This window comes from Fusarium verticillioides, chromosome 7 (assembly GCF_000149555.1).
Source record: "Fusarium verticillioides 7600 chromosome 7, whole genome shotgun sequence".
Classification (NCBI taxonomy): Eukaryota; Fungi; Ascomycota; class Sordariomycetes; order Hypocreales; family Nectriaceae; genus Fusarium; species Fusarium verticillioides.
In genome coordinates, this window is record NC_031681.1 from 78672 (window position 1) to 97680 (window position 19009).

At 47.6% G+C, this 19009-nt stretch overlaps 10 protein-coding genes across 10 annotated transcripts in view; 4 read left to right on the top strand and 6 right to left on the bottom strand.

Moving 5' to 3' along the window:
• Positions 1-1320, bottom strand: part of FVEG_06522 (hypothetical protein) — a 2586-nt gene extending 1266 nt beyond the window's left edge. Inside the window, exon 1 of the mRNA XM_018894917.1 lies at positions 6-1320. Within this exon, the coding sequence (XP_018752070.1) occupies positions 6-1069 (1064 nt within the window). The 5' untranslated portion in view covers positions 1070-1320. The remainder of the gene's footprint in view (positions 1-5) is intronic.
• A 1134-nt stretch (positions 1321-2454) lies between these two features.
• Positions 2455-2893, top strand: FVEG_15876 (hypothetical protein; the record flags this gene model as incomplete). Its single annotated transcript, XM_018905102.1, has 3 exons — positions 2455-2769; positions 2827-2835; positions 2885-2893. 3 exons carry the CDS (start codon positions 2455-2457, stop codon positions 2891-2893), a joined length of 333 nt encoding a protein of 110 aa, XP_018752071.1.
• A 67-nt stretch (positions 2894-2960) lies between these two features.
• On the top strand, positions 2961-3476 carry FVEG_15877 (hypothetical protein; the record flags this gene model as incomplete). The annotated part of the gene is made up of 2 exons (XM_018905103.1): positions 2961-3113; positions 3171-3476. 2 exons carry the CDS (start codon positions 2961-2963, stop codon positions 3474-3476), a joined length of 459 nt encoding a protein of 152 aa, XP_018752072.1.
• On the bottom strand, positions 3268-4446 carry FVEG_15878 (hypothetical protein). The gene is made up of 2 exons (XM_018905104.1): positions 3907-4446; positions 3268-3829 (listed from the first exon to the last, which is right to left on the bottom strand). The coding sequence occupies exons 1-2, from the start codon at positions 4324-4326 to the stop codon at positions 3542-3544; spliced, it is 708 nt and encodes a 235-aa protein (XP_018752073.1). The 5' UTR covers positions 4327-4446; the 3' UTR covers positions 3268-3541.
• A 259-nt stretch (positions 4447-4705) lies between these two features.
• On the bottom strand, positions 4706-6145 carry FVEG_15879 (hypothetical protein; the record flags this gene model as incomplete). Its single annotated transcript, XM_018905105.1, has 1 exon — positions 4706-6145. One exon carries the CDS (start codon positions 6143-6145, stop codon positions 4706-4708), a length of 1440 nt encoding a protein of 479 aa, XP_018752074.1.
• An 820-nt stretch (positions 6146-6965) lies between these two features.
• Positions 6966-8174, top strand: FVEG_06525 (hypothetical protein; the record flags this gene model as incomplete). The annotated part of the gene is made up of 3 exons (XM_018894918.1): positions 6966-7182; positions 7235-7384; positions 7432-8174. 3 exons carry the CDS (start codon positions 6966-6968, stop codon positions 8172-8174), a joined length of 1110 nt encoding a protein of 369 aa, XP_018752075.1.
• A 168-nt stretch (positions 8175-8342) lies between these two features.
• FVEG_15880 (hypothetical protein) lies at positions 8343-10128 on the bottom strand. Its single transcript, XM_018905106.1, has 3 exons — positions 10028-10128; positions 9389-9981; positions 8343-9329 (listed from the first exon to the last, which is right to left on the bottom strand). The coding sequence occupies exons 1-3, from the start codon at positions 10068-10070 to the stop codon at positions 8487-8489; spliced, it is 1479 nt and encodes a 492-aa protein (XP_018752076.1). The 5' UTR covers positions 10071-10128; the 3' UTR covers positions 8343-8486.
• Positions 10129-10462: 334 nt separating this feature from the next.
• Positions 10463-12340, bottom strand: FVEG_15881 (hypothetical protein; the record flags this gene model as incomplete). Its single annotated transcript, XM_018905107.1, has 5 exons — positions 10463-10578; positions 10630-10859; positions 10905-11198; positions 11247-11671; positions 11717-12340. 5 exons carry the CDS (start codon positions 12338-12340, stop codon positions 10463-10465), a joined length of 1689 nt encoding a protein of 562 aa, XP_018752077.1.
• A 646-nt stretch (positions 12341-12986) lies between these two features.
• FVEG_06527 (hypothetical protein) lies at positions 12987-14937 on the top strand (the record flags this gene model as incomplete). Its single annotated transcript, XM_018894919.1, has 7 exons — positions 12987-13201; positions 13248-13455; positions 13505-13624; positions 13677-13799; positions 13848-14323; positions 14376-14705; positions 14754-14937. The coding sequence occupies 7 exons, from the start codon at positions 12987-12989 to the stop codon at positions 14935-14937; spliced, it is 1656 nt and encodes a 551-aa protein (XP_018752078.1).
• Positions 14938-16440: 1503 nt separating this feature from the next.
• On the bottom strand, positions 16441-18238 carry FVEG_06528 (hypothetical protein). The gene is made up of 2 exons (XM_018894920.1): positions 17070-18238; positions 16441-17021 (listed from the first exon to the last, which is right to left on the bottom strand). The coding sequence occupies exons 1-2, from the start codon at positions 18148-18150 to the stop codon at positions 16624-16626; spliced, it is 1479 nt and encodes a 492-aa protein (XP_018752079.1). The 5' UTR covers positions 18151-18238; the 3' UTR covers positions 16441-16623.
• Positions 18239-19009: the final 771 nt, after the last annotated feature.

A 19009-nucleotide genomic window follows, 5' to 3' on the forward strand; every position in this document is an offset into this window, starting at 1 on the left:
GGGACGGAGTAGCTCCACCAATGGTGAAAACTCGTCCATCAGACAGGATGGTGGAAGTCTGGTAGCCACGAGGCATCTTCATGTCAGGTCCACGGGTGAAAGAGTTGGTCTTGGGGTTGTAAAGAGTCACGGCCTCGGCATCGGAACCACCCTGGATCAAGATGCGTCCATCAGCGAGTTGACTCATTCCGGGGCAGAACATATCGTGGTGAGTATCGGCGACCTCTCGCTGTCCGACGGCACCTGAAGGAAGGTCGAGAACTCCAAACTGGGTACGGCCAGAGGCGCCACCGAAAGCGTCAGCGCCCCAAGATGAGAAGAAAAGAAGCTGCTGCGATTGAGGGAATTGGGGAACAACATAGGCGGCAACGGGGATGACAGGGAGACGGATAAGATCCGACCATTTGCCTTGGGTTGCGGGCTTAGACTCGACTGGGGAGTGAACCACGCTGTATCGCTTGCTCTGCACCCAAAAGAGCGAAGCCTTGGGCTCAGTCTCCTTGATGTGGCAGACCTTGTCCTGCTTGTCGTAAACGGCTTTCTTGCATGTCTTGATACCAGAGCAGATATCAGCACACGCAGCAAGAGAAGCGCAGTTCTTGGTCATTCGACTAGTCGGGCCAACGTAGTCACTGTTGTGGCAGACATTGAAAGTCTTGCCGCCCTTGGCGCGGTAGTTGTTGGTTGGGTTGGGGCAACGAGAGATGAAGACTCCCTCGTTGACGTTCTTGACTCGAATAGTGTCGAACTTGGCGTCTGATGCCCAGTTCATCTTGGCCTCGTTGGCATTGTCCTTGACGTGGCAGATGCGGTTTCGCTTATCGTATACAGCCTTGACGCATCGTGGGTCCTTGCTGCAGATTTCAGCACAGGCATTGGTAGATTTGATGTCTCGAGCGACCTTGAGACTGCCTCCACCATATCGGTAGTCGGTATTGCGGCAAATGGTGTACTCGGTGCCGGTCTTGGAAGTCCATGATGCTTCTTTGGATGGGCACTGCGTGAGAGCAGCGGAAGTGAATGGAATAATTAGTAGGGCTGCTAGAGCCACGAATGGAAGTTGAACCATGTTGGTTCAGTTGGAGATTTGAAGTATGATATTGATATCGAGGGAGTGATTGTCGTAGTTGTCGAGTCAGCGAAAAAATATTAATCGGATTGTGTAATTATTATAGAGTAGATTATCGAGAACCACGAAAGAAAACGAATGACGATTCAGCAATTAACGAGTGTCTGAATGAAACAAATGTCGAAATAGGAAAAACGAAAGAAAGACTCAGATAGCGAGTGCAGAGAGGAATGGTCCTGTCTGAGGCTAGCAGAAATAAAGCAGACCAGGCAAAGCTTTTATGTTTCAAGCTTAAAAGGTTCCCTCAATGAACCATGCAGCCACGATCTCAGCTGTGGCTATGTTTAGACCGAAAAACCCTGGCCGTATGGATGGAAATATCGTTCACATCTCGTTCCCTGCCCTGTCAATTCTCCCCTATCTGGTGGAGCTACCGGTACCTGACACTAACCTAAGCAAAACTAAACCAAACCAGGCTCTCGGACCCACGCCAAGCCGCTGCCAAGCTGTTTGTGGATGAAAATACGAGGCCTGGAATACTACATAAGCGGTTATGTCCGTTTGTTCAGGGTCCTACGCGCCTGGCAAGACAAAGGGATGGTGCCATTATTGAAGGATGTGCTATAGCCTTAAGACACATGTTAGTTCCCGCTGAGGTTGCTCTGTGCGTGGGTATGTAGCTAAATGGACAGATACAGTTCAACATCCTTGACAGCAAAATGATATCATCCAGTATTATTGACGAAGTGACTGACAAGCACGATCGCGATATGCCACGCTTAATAAATAAACATGCACTGCAAGCTACGTATGTCTCGCGTAGTGTAGTAAATAGTGTTGGTTGACTTGGCAAAGTCATAATGATTGGAATAACAAGGAATAGAACAAAAAAAAAGATATAAAAAAAAAAAAAAAAGACCTCCTTATGCATGTGGTGGCCAACACTTTATGAACTGTATGCAGTGGTGTGCCTGTAGTTGGTTATTTCATTTTTGCTTTTCTAGTTTACGATCAGACCGATTATAACTGTAGTTCCTTGACAAAAAAAAGCCAATTCTGCCAATTAATTAAAGTAATGACCTATTTTAAAATGAATTTTCTATAGATACTAGAGATTAAATTCAAAACAGTCTGGTCTCTTATTAATATATTATTTTTTCAACGTTGAATGTTCTCCTCTCTTTTAACTTTAGGGTAATGCTCGGTTTGCGGGTCAGCCGGTTTTATCTGGATTCGGCTTACGCAGGCCTAAATCTCCCGGGCCGCGGAGAATCTTCGCCGAATACCGAGGCCACCGACTATCGGAACTTTTATTTTGGGGCAGCCGAGCCCGTTTCCACTGTCACTATTCCCATCACTCAACCCAAGTTCCCTGCACTCGCATCATGTCTCTGCGGCTTCTCAAGCGACCAATTAACATTGGATCAAAAGCTCCGATCTCACAGCTTCGTTTGAAATCCGGCCTGGCGCAAGCGAACAATGATCTTCCCTCGTTCCCCTCTCGGTGGTTCGCTGATCTACAAGCTCAGTTGAAGAAGTTTACCAGCGATAGCTACCCTTCCAGCTGCGTTCAAGAAGCCGAGAGACAATTGGTGTCGAATGACCAAAATTGGCTGCAACTCTTGGCAGGGCAGCAGGGATTCCTCATCGATAAGAAATGGCGAGGTCTCGATAACCACCAGCTCCTTTGGGGTGACATGGTAAGCAGTCCCTTATCAGCGATAAGTGCATGATTTCTGACAATTCTCATCGTTTAGGATAGCATGGTAAGTGGATATCTTTCGCTTCATTCTGGGACAAAACTAACATTTTTAGGGTGGGTAACACAACTTCGTCTAACACTTGGGAGATCTGATCAATCTGATGTATCATAGGCCATGTCAACAATGTGATGTATAACCGCTATGTCGAAACCGGACGGGTGCATTTCATCCGACAGCACAGCTTAGATGCAGCAGAGCATCACAAGGCTCAATGGGATGATCTGGTAACGCCACGTAGCCTTGGTCTCATTCTCAAAAGCATCACAACAGAATACAAATTTGTATGACCCCCCTGTCGGCCCTAGCATCATCAATACTGACCAGCCGCTTCGTTATAGCCTCTTGAATTTCCAGACCACATCACTGTATTGTATAAGCTGGCTGAAGCTCCAACCAATGAGTCAACGTCACTCAAGATGGAAGCTTGGATTCTATCAGAACAATACCGCCGCTTGGCAGCACGATGTATTGACGACACTGCCATCTATGACTACACTACGGCAAAGAAGACAGTCCTGAAGCCGTTCATGGTAGAGAAGTTCCAGCAAACATTCAGCATGCAACAAGCAAACCAGAAGAAGTATACAGAGCAGGCAAAGCAAGCACTTGAGGCTGCCAAAGAGCTTCAGATAAAGTACAAATAGTCATGCGGCTCTTGCCAAAATATTATAGACATTTGGTATGCACTCCACCATACCAATCGAACTCCTTACTTAAGACCCTTCTTATCCTTAACTTGTTGCGCCAAGCGGTTCAAGTCTGCTGGCCACAGCGGGTCTTTTTCAATTCCGTGAACAACCTGGTCAATCAGAGCAATAGCCAGATCATCCAAAACTACGGCTTCAGTGACGCCAGTACCCAAAGCTCGAGAGGCAGCTGCCAGGGCAGTAACGAACATACCACCCTGGACAGGGACAGGCCCGGGCTTAGCTATTACCGCTTCAACCGCACCATCGCTGGCCTTTGCAAATTCTACAACTTGGTTTTCTGCTGTGCCCTAGGATACACGCATGTTAGCAACTGAAATAAACAGTCTGAACATAAAGCCCAATGATCACAATATGCACGTCTTACCCGTATTCGTCTAAACTTGGGAGCAAACCACATAGTCTTGTTGATATCCCGCGGAACTGCCACCGCGCTGAGATACGCTACTCGAAACGGTCGTGCAAGTCCGGACGAGCGCATTGCTTCAAGGCCGAGCATGGTATAATCCTGACAAACCTTGCGCACCTCTTCAGGATCCATTCGAAAGGCGTGAGAGGGTGTCACGCCCACTGTCCAGATACATGCGCCTGCGCCGGCAAAAGCCTCCTTTGCCGCGGATGAGTATGTACCATAATCCGGCACAATGACGTTTTGGAGTTTCGTGGCGGTTTGTTGGAGAGGCCGGCGGGTCACAGCGACAACGCTGGTGACGTCTGAGCGTGCAAGGGCTTGACGAAGGATCCCGGCGCCGATGTAGCCTGTAGCGCCAACGACGATAAGCTTCATGATAGAGATCAACAGAAATACTTTGCGGGCACGAGATTCTAGATGAAATTTGTCTGCTTTCAGATTCAATAGACTTATTGAGTTGATGGTTCTTGGTTGTTTGGCTGAAATCAGTTGCTGACATGCATAATTCCAACTGTCAATCTTGTCCTTGAGTCAGCTGACTTATGCATCAAATGATAAGCATTAATGTCTTGCTGGCTAACAAATGACGTCAACGAGAGATTCAGCCAATCCGACGATTCCAAGTGCTCCTCCGCCAAACCATCCTCTCATTATTTCTCCGCCAGTAGTTTCGAGCTCTGACATCGCAACCACGGTACTTACGAGACTCTTCTGGACTTTAAGAATTATATCTATCCAGTGTTTAAATATCTACCTACATGTTTCCTTCCCAAAAGACTTTGGAGAAACATATCAGACGAAGAATATCTTCATCAAGCAAAACAGCCTGACGAACATGGCATGGTAGGATCTTGTTATGTTGGGAATCAGTAGCCACACCGTTGGCCAACTCGAATACTTCAGTTAGCATATAGCCCAGTACCCGACAGATTCCTTTTACACCATCGTCTCTACAGACCATGGACTTATCCTGGCTTCGAGACTCAAGGAATTGTTGAATCAAAACGCACACGTGAGACATATCAAAGTCTGGAATCGGGTCTTGGTCCGGCTGAGTGAAATGACGATACGCGGCAACGTCTAGACTGATAGGCCTACTCTTCTTCTCATAATCTGGGAACAATGTCTTGGCTATTTCTGCAACGTTGTCACCTCTAAGATGAGGAAAGATAAAATGCTCGAGATAACTGAGGGCCATCTCATTTACGAGATCGAACAGTGGCTGCTTCCATGGATCGATGAAATCATGGATAGTTGGTTCCGCGCCAGGTTGGGAGGCCTGTTCTTCGCAATAACTTCGCAACGCTTCAATGTCTTGTTCTCTTAGGATATAGTCGCTTGGGTCGTAGGGGCCAAGCAACTCAGGTGCTGGCGGCTGGGAAACATGTTGACAGGAGATCATGTCTTTGACTATCTCCATACCCGAGAAATCGACTCCTTCACGCAGTTGGCGCTCAAACCTCTTCCGGGGCGTCATATGTTCTCGCAGTGTTCCTGGAATACCCAAGAAGCTTGTCCTTGTGAATTCGGTACTTGCGGAGAAGAACAGGAATGATCTTGCTGCGGTGCGCGTATCATCGAATCCAAAGCGGCCAAACATGTATTCTCCATGGGGAATATACAACCAGACTCCACACTTTGCGCTGTCTCGCAGGCTTGGTCGTTGGTCCTTCCATCTCTGGACCATTTCTTGCGCAACAGAGCAATCAACAAGACCGAGAGAGTTGGAGTTTGCCAGCACATCATCATCGCCTTCTTCCTGACCCTCACCAATCTCGCCTAAGCAGCGTTCGTCGTAGTAGCTCCAGTCATAACGGTTGATCACAAAAACTCCATCCTGAGAAGTGACGTCGTTGTTCAGCGTGCTTCCATGATCTGGTTCATAGGGTGAGCCAGATATGCGGAGGATCTTATCGACTTCCTTTCTGGGCTCGATGTCCGCGTGGGCCACGAGCCATGCTACTGCATCACCTGTCTCAGAGATAACAAGCTTGTAGACATTCCATATCCCGTTATGTGCGGCAATATTGTAGTTGATGCTGTGAGCTCGGACTGTGCCACCGATGTGCGGCGGAGCAACCGGGAGACCTTGACAGGGAGCAGAGGAGCCGAACCAAATGTTGTGCAAGGAGCCGAAGCAAAGCTGGCCCGAGACGACGGAAAGAGTCGAATGTATTGTTGGATAGTTCGCCATATGAATTACTCAAAGGCCTCACCAATTGATGCGAAGTGTTCAAACTGTAAGCATTGGTAGACTGTGTATTTAACTAGGCACCATGGCGAGACAACGAGCCGTCTGCCTACAGAGAGACCGTTGCCTATCAAGCTTAGACGTTATGTCATATGTACCCCGCATCTTCCACCAATTAAACAAAGCCTACCTCATCTCGGAATACCCTCCTATCACGGTAGATTACTTAGATGGTAACTCTCTCATTTTAACACTTATCTTAGATCCCAAAGAAATCCTGTGTCGGCGGCGATCCTCTATAGTTGCCTCAGCAGTGACATAAGTTGTCGATCGCGGCCCTGGCCGTGAGCCTTCACAAGTCCGTAAATCCGAAACACTAAAGGCATGGGTCGGCATACAACTGTGATCTTTGACCTTCTTCAACGAGTCAGTTCCCGAGCCGCCTGTGGACCTCATAAGGCATGTTTGCCCACATCCCGAAGATCTACGTTGGCGCAAATATGCCGCAACGAATCAGAGAAGACTATTTACCAACGTCACGTTGCAGCCATGACGCTTCTTTAAGCATAATACATTCGGAATGGATCCTCCTGCCAACTACGGCGATTTTTCGCATTACGGAACTTTTTCGACGTCACATTGCCAAGATGGACGGGATAAAGACGTGATTGATTTGCAATGGTGGGATACCGGTGTGATGCGACCCTGAGGACTGACGGAGATGGATAGTCCGTCTGAGAAGGCATAAAAGGAACTGGATTTCCCGCTTTGTTCACCGACGTTCAACCTCGCTCACATCACTTTCTTTGTCTGTACCATTATCATGCGTCTTTCTGCTTCAGTTATTCTGGGATTGGCTGCTTTAGCCGTGACCCATCCAGGCGAAGACCACCGCGATGAGCTTGAAGCGCGTCGCTCCTTCGAAGCCAGTGCTGAGCGACTGTCTCTCCGTCACTGTGCCGAAGTTCTGAAGGCCAGAGGTGTCACCGAGCGTAACATCAAGCGTCGTTCTGCTTTGATCGAGGAGCACCGCCAGAAGCGTAAGTGATCTTAAATGTAAATCTCATGTCTTTCTAATGTGGCTTATCTCAGGTGGTATCAAGAAGCGTGATCTTGAGGACGTTCTCAACACAGACCACAACAAGACCGATCTCGGCTATACACCCAACACTCCAGCTGAGACCCTCTTCGCTGGCCAAAACTCATGCGTGCTGACCCCCGAGGTCACTCTCGGTCCATACTGTGAGTGCTGGCCATCTATCCCGACGACGTGCGCTAACAATGACAAGACGTCAGTGGCGAGTCTATCCGACGCAATCTGAAGGAGGACCAGGAGGGCGTTGACCTTATTCTCGACTACCAAATCATTAACGTAGCTACTTGTGAACCTGTGCCAGAGCTGTATCTCGAGATCTGGCACTGCAACGCAACTGGTGTTTACGGCGGCGTGAACAATCAGGGAAACGGAAACTTTGCCGACAAGACCAACATCAACAAAACCTTTGGCCGTGGCATTCAGCCAACTGATGAAGATGGTGTTGCTCAGTTTGAGACCCTTTTCCCAGGTCATTATGTCGGTCGCACGACGCATATTCATCTTTTGGCTCATGCGAACGCTACTTTGTACCAGAACAAGACACTTGGAAACGTCATCTACAGCAGCCACATTGGGCAGACTTACTTCGACCAGGACCTGATCGAGGAAGTTGAAGCTCTTGCTCCCTACAACACCAACACACAGGCTCAGACCACAAACGCTGGCGACGGGATCCTAGCTCAGGCTGCCTACCAGGACTACGACCCTGTCGTCGAGTGGACCCTTCTAGGTGACACTGTTGCTGAGGGAGTCTTCGGCTGGCTGGCTTATGGAATCAACATCACTACCACTGAGAAGGTTACCCCCGCTGTCTTTAGATATGAGGATGGTGGCCACACTAACCCTGACTTTGGAGGCGGCGGGCCTGGAGGCCCTGGTGGACCCCGGCCACCAGGCGCAAGTGAAGCAGAGGATACTACGAGCGATACTGCTTAGACTTCAGCCACTGAGTAAGATACTCTGTCGTCTATGGGCATTCGCCGACAGACAGCTAGTTGTTGCTTCTGTTCTGCTATATATCTTATTACAGTTTATATCAAAGCACCTCTAGGCATAATATATCAATACAACATACAAGATCTATTCTGCCAATGATACACGAGTCCCAGAGAGATCTCACACGTGCACAAGTTATAATTAGAAATAGTGCATCAGGAGTTTGTAAGAGGTACCATACGCCTCAATTATTCCTAGACTCAAGCTAGGGATAAGCACTACGCATCTGGAAGATCCCCCGGGAAGATAAACCTAACCGAGGATTTCCTGACGTAGGCAAGCATCTGAACCCTTGTACGTGGTTATCTCGTCCAATTCGTCTCGTATCCTCTGTACCTCGCCATATCCTATGCGTTGTTGCATCCTTGTCAAGACCTCCTTCACCAGGGTAATCTCTTCCAACGACCTAGCGCCGTAACCGAGTATCAGCAATGGCCATGCTCCCAAGTAGCAACCGCTCCATTTCTGATGTTCCTCGGGGCATTGAAGGATATTCATGGCCAAATTGAGCTGCCATCTCCAGGGCTTTCCATCTTCTTCTCCAGCCGAAAATTCGGGATAAATTGAATCATCGGTTGACGTCAGTGTTTCGGTGATTAGATCAAAGAGGAGGGAGGTTGCAATTATCATCAAGTCGTTGAAGCTTGAATCTCCATTTTGAATATTCTGGCTGTCTTCGTCATCAAATAACAACTGCTCCCAGTACTGCAGCTCAGCCTTCAAGCCCTTGAGGTAGTCGGAAAGATCTGTTCGAGGGACACTGTACGAGTCGATTATCCGTAGTATAAGTCTATACAGGGACGTAGGTACTCCGAGAACGATGTTTGGTTTTGCAGAGGATGGATTTGCATCGTCGTATGAGCGTAGCAAATCTTCAGCATGTGAGATGAATTCTGACTCCAATCGAAACTCGGGTCGGAAAGGCCGTCTTATAGATAATAAGAATCCTTGATATAGCACACTTTCAACATTGACCCTGTCCCAGCTTTGTATGAATGGCTTTAATGAGCTGTTATCTCGGTTCCTCAAGCTGAGCAGCTTCACAGCCCCGACAACGTGAGGCCTTGGGTCTGACATTACATCGAGACTCCAGAACTGGGAGTGGATCACGTTAGCCAATATTATGGAGAACAGAAGGACAATTAAGTGCATACATTGTACACGTATAGATATGATGCTACTGTTAGTAAACACGAATGCCGATAGGCATCTGATGGACAAAAGTCCACAAGCTCCTGGTTCAGCCCTCTCATAGCTTCTGTGTAGTATCGCAAAGCTATGAGGCGATATCGATCGTTGTTCATCAGTGTATGTTTGTTAGAAGCACAGTTAGCCAATATGGCATATTTGACGGTTTTGTTGTGTGACATCATGTCCATTAGGTCTGACTGGCACTGAAAGAAGTATGACTTGTCCTTTGTTGGAAGAGTGAGAGAGTTGAAGTGAAAGCTGTAAAAGTGATGCACCAACTCAAACTCGATTTCCGTTTCGCAAAGTGGATAATTGATAGTTGTAAGTGGTGCCCTGTTATTCAGAATGGGGACCATCTCATGTGAAGTCTCGTCAGTCGGTTTAGGAGGAGAGGTTCTCTCGCTGGCGGATGGTAAAGAAGAGGGAGTTGCACGTCGTCGGCGATGTCTTTTATCAGCCATATCAGAGGTGCTGGGCCACGAGCAGCTGCGACCAAAACGAGAGCAGTTCCGACATGATGGCTTTGCTTCGTCGCATTTGACTCGGCGATGTCTGCCTATGGACAATTAGATGACTCACGTTTCTAAACTTCCAATGCTTACATGTAACGCAGCCAGTTTTCGCCCGCAATTTGGCATCTGTCATGATCAAAAGGCGGTGGGTGATGTTCTCATAGATATTCGAGGGGTGAACTGTTATGCAGGCAATGAAAGCGGAGAAGTTATGGTACCAGGGTCATATCAGAAGCGGGGAAGTCGGGGTTTTAAGGGTTGCAACAGGTGATAACAAGAGACTTGGCGCTAGCTCTTTTGGTCTTCTCCAGTATCTCTCGCTAACTTAGTCCCTAAGCTATAATGGACTCCAATGGCTTATACGGAAAGGTACAATACTACAATTATAACAACTCCCATCCTCTAAAAATGGTATCGGGCTTTGATCTAGCACTTTTACGAGCAGTCTGAGGTTGGCTGTTTTATCTATTGTAGAGAAGACTTAAATTTGCAGATCCTAAGTTCTATCTCGAGCCTCCAACCTGTTCATCCTTGGACAATCTTTGACACCAACTCTACAGCGGCGACCGTGTCTTCATCACAGAAATGTTTACCAACTACTTGCAATGCCAATGGCGCCTCAGCATACTCTTCGGGCGAGTCTACTACTGTGTCAGCATGGATTCAGCAACGTCGCTGACAATATGACTTACACTTATTGTATTCTCTTTCCTCTTCAGCGGAACGGGGTTTGAAGTCAAAGTATGGTGTATCGGTTGGCTCAACCTTTAGTCCAGTCGGGAATGTAATGGCTGGCTGATCGAGGAGATTCCAAATGGCCGTGTACGGAATGTAATGACCATCGCCCAACTTTGCAGCAGGCCCGACGTAGGCAGGACAGAGGATGAAGTCAACACCTCGATCCTTCATGATCTTGTGGTACCTAAAGAAGTCAGCTTAGTCGATACACAATCCGCTGAATACCTACTGCTCTCGGAAAGTGTCTCTTTTGACATTGAAAGCCCAGTTCTCCTGTATGGTAAGAGGCCGTGGCGGGGAAAAGTTGAAGATATAGTCCGACAGCGGCGCAATAGGCTCTCCTCCCTTTTCCAAGAGTTCCTTCTGTGTCACAGCACATTCAGGAAAGTACAGTTTTGACACAATATCCATGCCCTCTTGATGACTATATGGCTCAAAGTCTACTACAGTGAGGCCTGCAGTTTTGAGCTTCTCGACGGCGTATCGAAGTGCGCGAAGGACTGGGGGATGGGGTCGGACAAGGCTGCGACAATAATTAGCTGATGGGTACTATAAGGAAGATAGAACTCACCCATCCTCCCACATAACTCCAATAGTAAAGTTACCAGGTTCTAGCGAACTGGCCTGCTTCCAAGCCTGAGGTACCAGCGATGTCTCAATCTCCCAGGGTTCCTGATCAAGAACAGCTCTCTGAAAAAGGCCAAGGTCCTCTACAGTGTTGGCTAGAGGTGAGATGACGCATCGGATGCTCTCTTGCCCAGCACCAGGAAGACACACGCCTTTGTACGGGTTGCGTAGTGCTGTAGTCCTCAATCCATATGCGCCGCAAAATGCAGCGGGTACTCTAACAGAACCGCCAAGATCGGTACCAATACCCAAAGCTGCGCAACGTAGTCCCAACGAAGCGCCTTCTCCTCCACTCGAGCCGCCGCATGTTAACGTTCGGTTGTGTGGGTTCACGGTCGTGCCGTAGATTGGGTTGGAACAGTCAATGTGCTAAATTATCAGTGAGAGGTCATCGAATGGGGAAGACTGGCTAACCATTACGCTTTGAGGCTCATTCGTTCGGACATGGAATACTGCTCCAGCCTTCTTACAGCACTGCACAAGCAAGGCGTCTTCTTCGGCAACGTTGTCGATAAGGGCGACGTAAGCCGAATGAGCAATCCGTCCCTTATGGCATATATGCTCCTTGGTTGAGATCGGAATACCGTGCAAGGGCCCCTTGATTTTGCCGGTTTCTTTGAAGTAGGCATCAAGCTCAGCAGCGGCTTCGAGAGCATCAGCACTCATAAACTCGGTAGCAAAGTTGATGAGCTGATGTGCGATATGTGCTCTCTTGAGAAATGCAGTGACAGTCTCGACAGCCGTCAGAGAGCCAGAGGCCATTTGCTCCACCAGCTTCGTTGCGCTGGTAGCTGTGATCTCCAGCTCTCGTGCTGAGAGGAAGCCGCATGTCTCGATGAAAGTAGAGACATTGAGCTGGTCGGCAGGTGGAAGCTGACCAGGTGGTAGAAGCCAAGCTGGGTTGAGAGATTCTCGAAGGACTTTACGGCATTTCTCAGCTTGGATCTCCCAATCGGCCAGGACAGAAGTGTCAGCAGACTTCTGGGGCTGAGAATGGTAGACAAGTCCCCGAGGAAAAGATTCAACAATGGAGGTCATGATGTACGATAGAAGGTAATGGAGGCAGACTCGCGAGGGATGATGATGATTAGATAGAGCTTGGCTCTAATCGTAGCTTTATATCAATACTAAGACCCCGGATACCATTGCCGGACAGGACTCAGTCAATCTCCTTCGGCCTCCAGCCCAGTATCATTGATGCATACTGTACTTCGAGGCAAGCGAAATGCCGTTGCTAGAACACCTTTCAAGATAACCTATCTCTCGGTAATGATGTCTATTGGCAGGATTCTCGCAAAAGTCAATGATTGGTCAAGACATGGTCTCACGATTGATTCGGTTCAAGGTTCGCCAAACTGAAAGATAAGCTAAAACTCGCAAATACCAATCATTGGCTGTAGCCCCGCAGGCCTGGGTCCACCCCCGGATTAGACGATATCGTGATCAACCCTAGAATGGGAACGAGGTGACGTTTGAAGCGCAATCTAGACTTTCTCAGCGATGGGGAGATTGCGATCTAGTACAAGGCGCTGTGTTTCAAAGGTGTTATCGTGTTCCGGCTGCTTGGTATCCCTTCATTGCATGTATATAATCCCTGGTCTGTTCGCCAGCAACAGATCTTCACAGACCCATAGACCTCAAGTCAGGAATTTACCAATTTGTTCTTTCTATTATATGCTTCAATATGGGATCAGACGACAACTCGCCCCAGCCCGTGTCGGACTTTGTTCCTGGAACAGTCCTCCTTGTTGACTTTGATGGTACCTTAGAAACTCGCCATGCTCAAGGTCATCGGGACATCGTTCTTGTACCAACACCATCTGATGATCCAGATGATCCCTTAAACTGGAGCCGATGGAGAAAGACTCTGCTTATGGCAACTCTATGCGTGCATGTTAAGTCACTGACTCTTGGGAGACAAGTAACTAACATTATTGATCTACAGGTACTGTCTTGCCGTTGGTATCGCCTCCGCCGCGATTTACTCCGTTCTTGTTCCAATCTCAGCTGCCACTGGTCTTACAGTCGGTGATCTGAACTCTGGAACTGGATACATGTTCTTGACTTTCGGATGGGGATGTCTCATCTGGCAGCCTCTGGCACAAAAGTTCGGCAAACGCCCTGTATACCTTTTGTCCTTACTAGGAACAACTGTAAGTCTACCACACCTTACATCTTTCTACCCTGACTCACGATCATCAGGGAATCATGATCTGGGCTCCGCATGCAACGACCAACGGCCAATGGATTGCCAACAAAGTCCTCCAAGGGACCTTTGGTGCTCCCATCGAGTCGCTCTGCGAAATCTCCGTATCAGATGTCGTAAGTAGCCATCTTACTCCCTTGCTTTGCTCAATTTCACTAACCTATGCAGTACTTTGCTCACGAGAGAGGCACATATATCGCTTACTACGCCTTGTTCCTTGGAGGCTCAAACTTTGTTGCGCCTGTCATCTCTGGCTTCATCAACGACGGACAAGGTTGGGAATGGGTTCTTGTAAGTAGCAAACACTGATAAGAAGTTCCTCGACTGACTCTAGAGTAGCACTGGTGTGCCATCTTCAACGCAATCGCATTCGTCATTTGCCTGTTCTTCATGGAGGAAACAATATACAATCGAAAGGCCACTCCACTCCATCTCAACGATACTGTCGATATAAACAAGTCGACCGAGTCTCCTACCGATGGCAAGAAAGAACTAGAGTCGCAGACTACTTCAAATGTAGATGTCGTCAACGGCACCATTCTCCCCTCCTCCAAGACATTCCTTGACAAAATGAAGATCTTCCGAAGCGAGCATGTCCAAGACAGCGTTCCTTTGAAGGGAATGCTAATTCGACCCTTCAAATACTTCTCCCTGCCCATCGTTGTATTCTGTGGCTTCATGTACGGCGCTGTTGTCTGCTACTTCAATGTCCTCAATGGTACAGCATCGATCATTCTCTCGGCTCCTCCTTATTCATTCAAAGCAAGCTCTGTTGGTCTTTGCTACATCGCTACTGTTATTGGAGTCTTTATCGGGTAAGCCTGGTCGCGGTTGCACTCAAATCATACACAAGCTAACAAGAAACAGGTCATTCTTCTCCGGCCCGATTGGAGACAAGTTCGTCTTGTACATGACGCGCCGTAATAACGGTATCCGCGAGCCTGAATACCGAATCTGGCTTTACTCTGTTCTGGGCCTACTCGTACCAGGGGGACTACTACTCTGGGGCGTCGGAGCTGCTCATCAAGTTCACTGGTCAGGACTCTTGTTCGCCATGGGAATCTTGGGTTCCGCGATCACTGCAGGCTGTCAGCTCCCTCTCAGCTACTGCATTGACTGCTATACTGAACTTGGCTCTGACGCCATTGTCACAATCATTCTGATTCGCAATACTATGAGCTTTGCCATAGGTTACGGGTAAGTGACTCACCATCCATCAAGCTTTCATCTACTAACCTCTCTCAGTGTCACACCCTGGGTTACAGGAATGGGCTATCAGAATGCTTTTCTTGTCGCTGCCTTTGTTGCAATGTCGCAGTTTTCTCTTGCCTTCGTCTTCATCAAGTATGGCAAACAGCTTCGACGAAACAGTACTGCGAGCTATTTCAAGTACCTCGAGCAGGTCAAGAACGACGGTCTCATTCACTAAGTGGCATCTCGTATATGTCTTTGGTCGACTGTTGCTGTAACTGTATCTTTCATATTTGTATGAAACTATTCACTACTTGAAATGTCAAATCGGTCATCTGATACCTGTTCCGCAATCTCCTTCGACTTTTATACATTGTATCGCAGGCATTTTTAAACCTCGCCTTCAACTTGCGTAGTCGGACAATTAAAATTGGTAAGGACTTTCCCTTCTCACGATCAAACAAGACATTCCTTTGACCAAATCATCAAGTCGATTGTTGAGGCTCCATCTAGGACTGAGTCGTGTGAATAATATTTGCTGTAGGTGTGATTGAATTGAGTAACCATCTTCACAGATCAACGTGGCCTCATATCGAAGATCACGAGCCAGCCTCCTATGCTTCAATATCTTAGACTATAAATTGGAAGCGAATTCCTGTCTCCTATATCTTCTGAACAAGTGACAGCTAGGTGTTCAATACTGTATCTATCAATCTGTACCATAATTAACTAAGCCAGTACCCCATTACCAGCCCAATTTCAAGATCATGTGCGTAGAAATAACATACCAAACCGTCTGCCTGGTCTGTGAAATCCTTCTTACCCAACGATTCTCTGACCACTGTTGTCCCCAGTCTCGAGGCTTCTTTGGACGATGTGGAAGACGCGGAAGGAGGGTTGAGGCAACTAGAACGTTGTGTTCTAGATGTAGAAGTAAAAGTAAGAAGAAATGAGTGAAATGTGCTGATATGGGAGTGAAATTAACTCCAGCTTTTGGACATTGGAAAGCTGGGCAATGTCCTCCGATATTAAGTAGCCTAGATAGACTAAGCGAACGCAATCAGTAGCCTTTATTATTGTGCAGCCAAACTGCATCATTGTACTTCGCTATTTGACATAAGCAAACAGTAGTAGAAGTCCAAAACGTGACATCAAGTAATATGAGGCGGATTAGCAGACTTTTTCAGTCCATCATTCCCTGTGCATGTTTTACCACGTAGACTGTGAACTATTGATTAGCTCTTGCAGTGAGTCATGGTTAGAGACACCAAGGGGCAATGTTAGTCTATCTAAGACTCAGGTAATTGTGTAATCACAAGCTACTTTGGCCTGTGAACATGGTAGCTGTCGTATCTAACCGTGAACAACACCTTGCATATTACAGAGCCACCCATATTCCTTTCAACTATAAATTGCCTCGTTGTCGCCCCGTGTTTTAGAAACATCAGCTCGATTAAATCTTCCATTCTAAAGTTCCGAGTAAAATTCGTTTACCATCTACAGTTTAACCCTATTCATAAAGGTAACCACGATGTGTCGGCAATGCAGAGAGTTTGAGATATGCCCAGATTGCCGCAATGGTAAAATGACAAGGAATGTCACGTACCCATGCAATGCGTCAAGGGGCATAGTTGGGGCTTGCAGAACACCAACCGAGGTAATTGACACTGAGGTTGAGAAACTGTGCGCCGGGTGCAAGGAGAAGAGAAAGAAGAAGAATAAGAAGTGATCGACCTCTTGATGTAGCTATGTATTTGTTCTCTCTGCCATGAAGAAGGACAAGATCCTAGGCACGATGTAATAAAAGTGCTACATTATTCCCCTTCGGCCTTGCATGAAAGCAGGTTTCGTAAGCCGTGAGAATACGCCCTAATTCTTACAATAAATTTCTAGTCTATCAAGTATACACATACAAAGCTCGGTACTATCTTCTTCTAACTTCCAGCTGAGTATATGGATCGGTGGCACTCAAAAAGCCAAACGACATAGGCTTTCCCAAGCACCCGTCCTTCAATCTAATGTCATACTTGAGTATGATATGAGCCAGGCAAAGCTTCAACTCGCTGCCAGCAAAGAACCTTCCAGGGCACAGGTGTTTGCCCATGCCGAATTGAGCATGCTCCGGGCTTGACTGCACGAACAAGCTTGTGTTGTCGCCAGCTTGTCGGCGTTTATAAAAGCGCCACGCGTCGAACTCTTCGGGGTTCTCAAACTTGGTGGGGTCGTACATCTCTCGAGAATCGATGGCGATGTGGGTTCCTTTTTCGAGAAGAGTGCCATCGGGAAGCCGGGTGTCACGGATGACCAATCTCTCCAATATGACTTGAATGAGTTAGTAAGTGTGAAAACCCTCCTGGAGAAAGTACTTACCTTGTGAGGGGATGTGCCTTTGGGTCTCTTTCATAACGCTATCGAGCAACTGCATCTTGACGAGTGAGGTAGACGTAAAGTCGTGATCAGGTGCAGCATCTTCAATCTCTCGTCTCAAATGTTCAACAACCTCAGGGCGGCGAGCAACCTCAATGAGAATCTGTCGGAACAGTTCTGACGTGGTAAATAAAGCGGCCATAGCCAGAGCAAGCTGAACATCCGCCGGCTCAAACTCATTTCCGAGTGGCGACTCAAGAGTCCAAGCAAGGGCGTCACAGTATGCAGGGGGTTCCTTTCCTTGTTTATTGGCCTCCTCTTCCTCCTGTCGTCGCTTCTGAACCACCTTGTTCACCATCTCGCGCGCTCGCTTCAGACCGGCACGGCAGGCTGCGGGCCCTGGGAGACACCAGACAACTAACCATCTCAACCAGGAGGGCCACAGATGCATTTCTCCAACTGCTCCAAAGTAGTCCAGAACATAAGCCCTCGAGACCTTTTGCCACTCAGGGTCAGCAGCGAGCTCTGGTCCAACAAAGATGGAAGCTGCTGCGCGAGAAATAACCCCGGTAGTTCCATCTTCCCAGTTGAGCGTCTTCCAAGACTTGCATTCTCCCCAAATGTCTAATAAGCCTACATTGATGTGTTCATCCATGACAGGCAGAGTCTTGTCAGTTTTGGATAACTTGCCCTGGACCATGTTGATGATCATCCTATTTGGGTGGTGCAAGACATGCTGGACGTCGAAGCCAGGGTAGCTAGCAAAGTATTCGTCTCTTACGAGTTGCTGATGGTCCAGGTCCTTGTTGTTCTTGGCCCAGCCGACACAAGAAGGGGGCAGAATTGTCTTGATACCATTTGGGACCAAGATGGTAAAGGGTTCATCGCCATACTTGGCAGCACCCTCTTTGAGTAGCTTTCTTGTATTTGTCTTGTACTCGTGATGCGCCTGACGGTGGAAGAAGTCCTTGGGGTATTTGTTGATGATAGGGAATTTCGGTTTCTTTTTGGCGAAGATGATAGCCCCGATCAGGATGGCTATTATTGAGACACCAAGGCCAAAGGGAGAAGCGAGGAAAGCCATTGATTACTATTATAAATGTTGAGGAGAAAATATATGAGAAATACAATAAGAATCAAAAGGCTTGTCATTTAACATTTAAGTCATTGAGATTTTGATTGCGCCTGTATCATTATTATTTCAGAGGTACTCAAAGTGGAACCCCAAGAGTTGAGATTTTTGTATGAGTCCTCGCCAGAAACGAGTTTTCGCGCTCGGATACAATGATGATGCCGTCTTGGATACGCTGGCATTCTGATTGGTCCGGCACTGTCTCGCTTCCATGCAAAGGTGGCGAGGCATGCCACAGCGCGGAGTTAGCGTAGAGTACAGGCCCAGTTCTTTGACGGAAGAGGAAATCTATTGAAGTGAGTCATCTCGAATCATTGTAGGCCCAGATTAGTGCTTGTTTAGTATGTTTTTATTGAGAGTAAACTCCTATTCTCTGGCTGGCATTATAGGTCTGAAACCACCATCCATGTCTCCCATTAGCAATTCGCAGACAGCCTACTTTCAGAGTCGCCAGGAAAAGGCTGAAGTTCGTTATCCAGAGCGCCGCGTCTGCCTGTGCTGTTTAGACACGTGGGATTCCACATGGCAGTTATGCATCAATGGCCAATAAAACAGAGAGGATTATCCTCAAAGGGAGTCTTATTGATGTTGAGAGAACCTTCGTGTTAGGAGGTGTTTCCGAGTTTCCGATATGGTGAAAAGAGCCGTGAGGAGTCAGACGACCTCAGTTATTGTCTGACCTATTGAGTGCCTGGTTCGGAGCCGATAAAATGGCCGACACAGCTGCGCACTCCATGCAGAACACTCTCAAATGTAAAGATCTGGCTTACTGAAGATAGTCGCTGCTTTCTAGTCCGCGAGCAATATTATT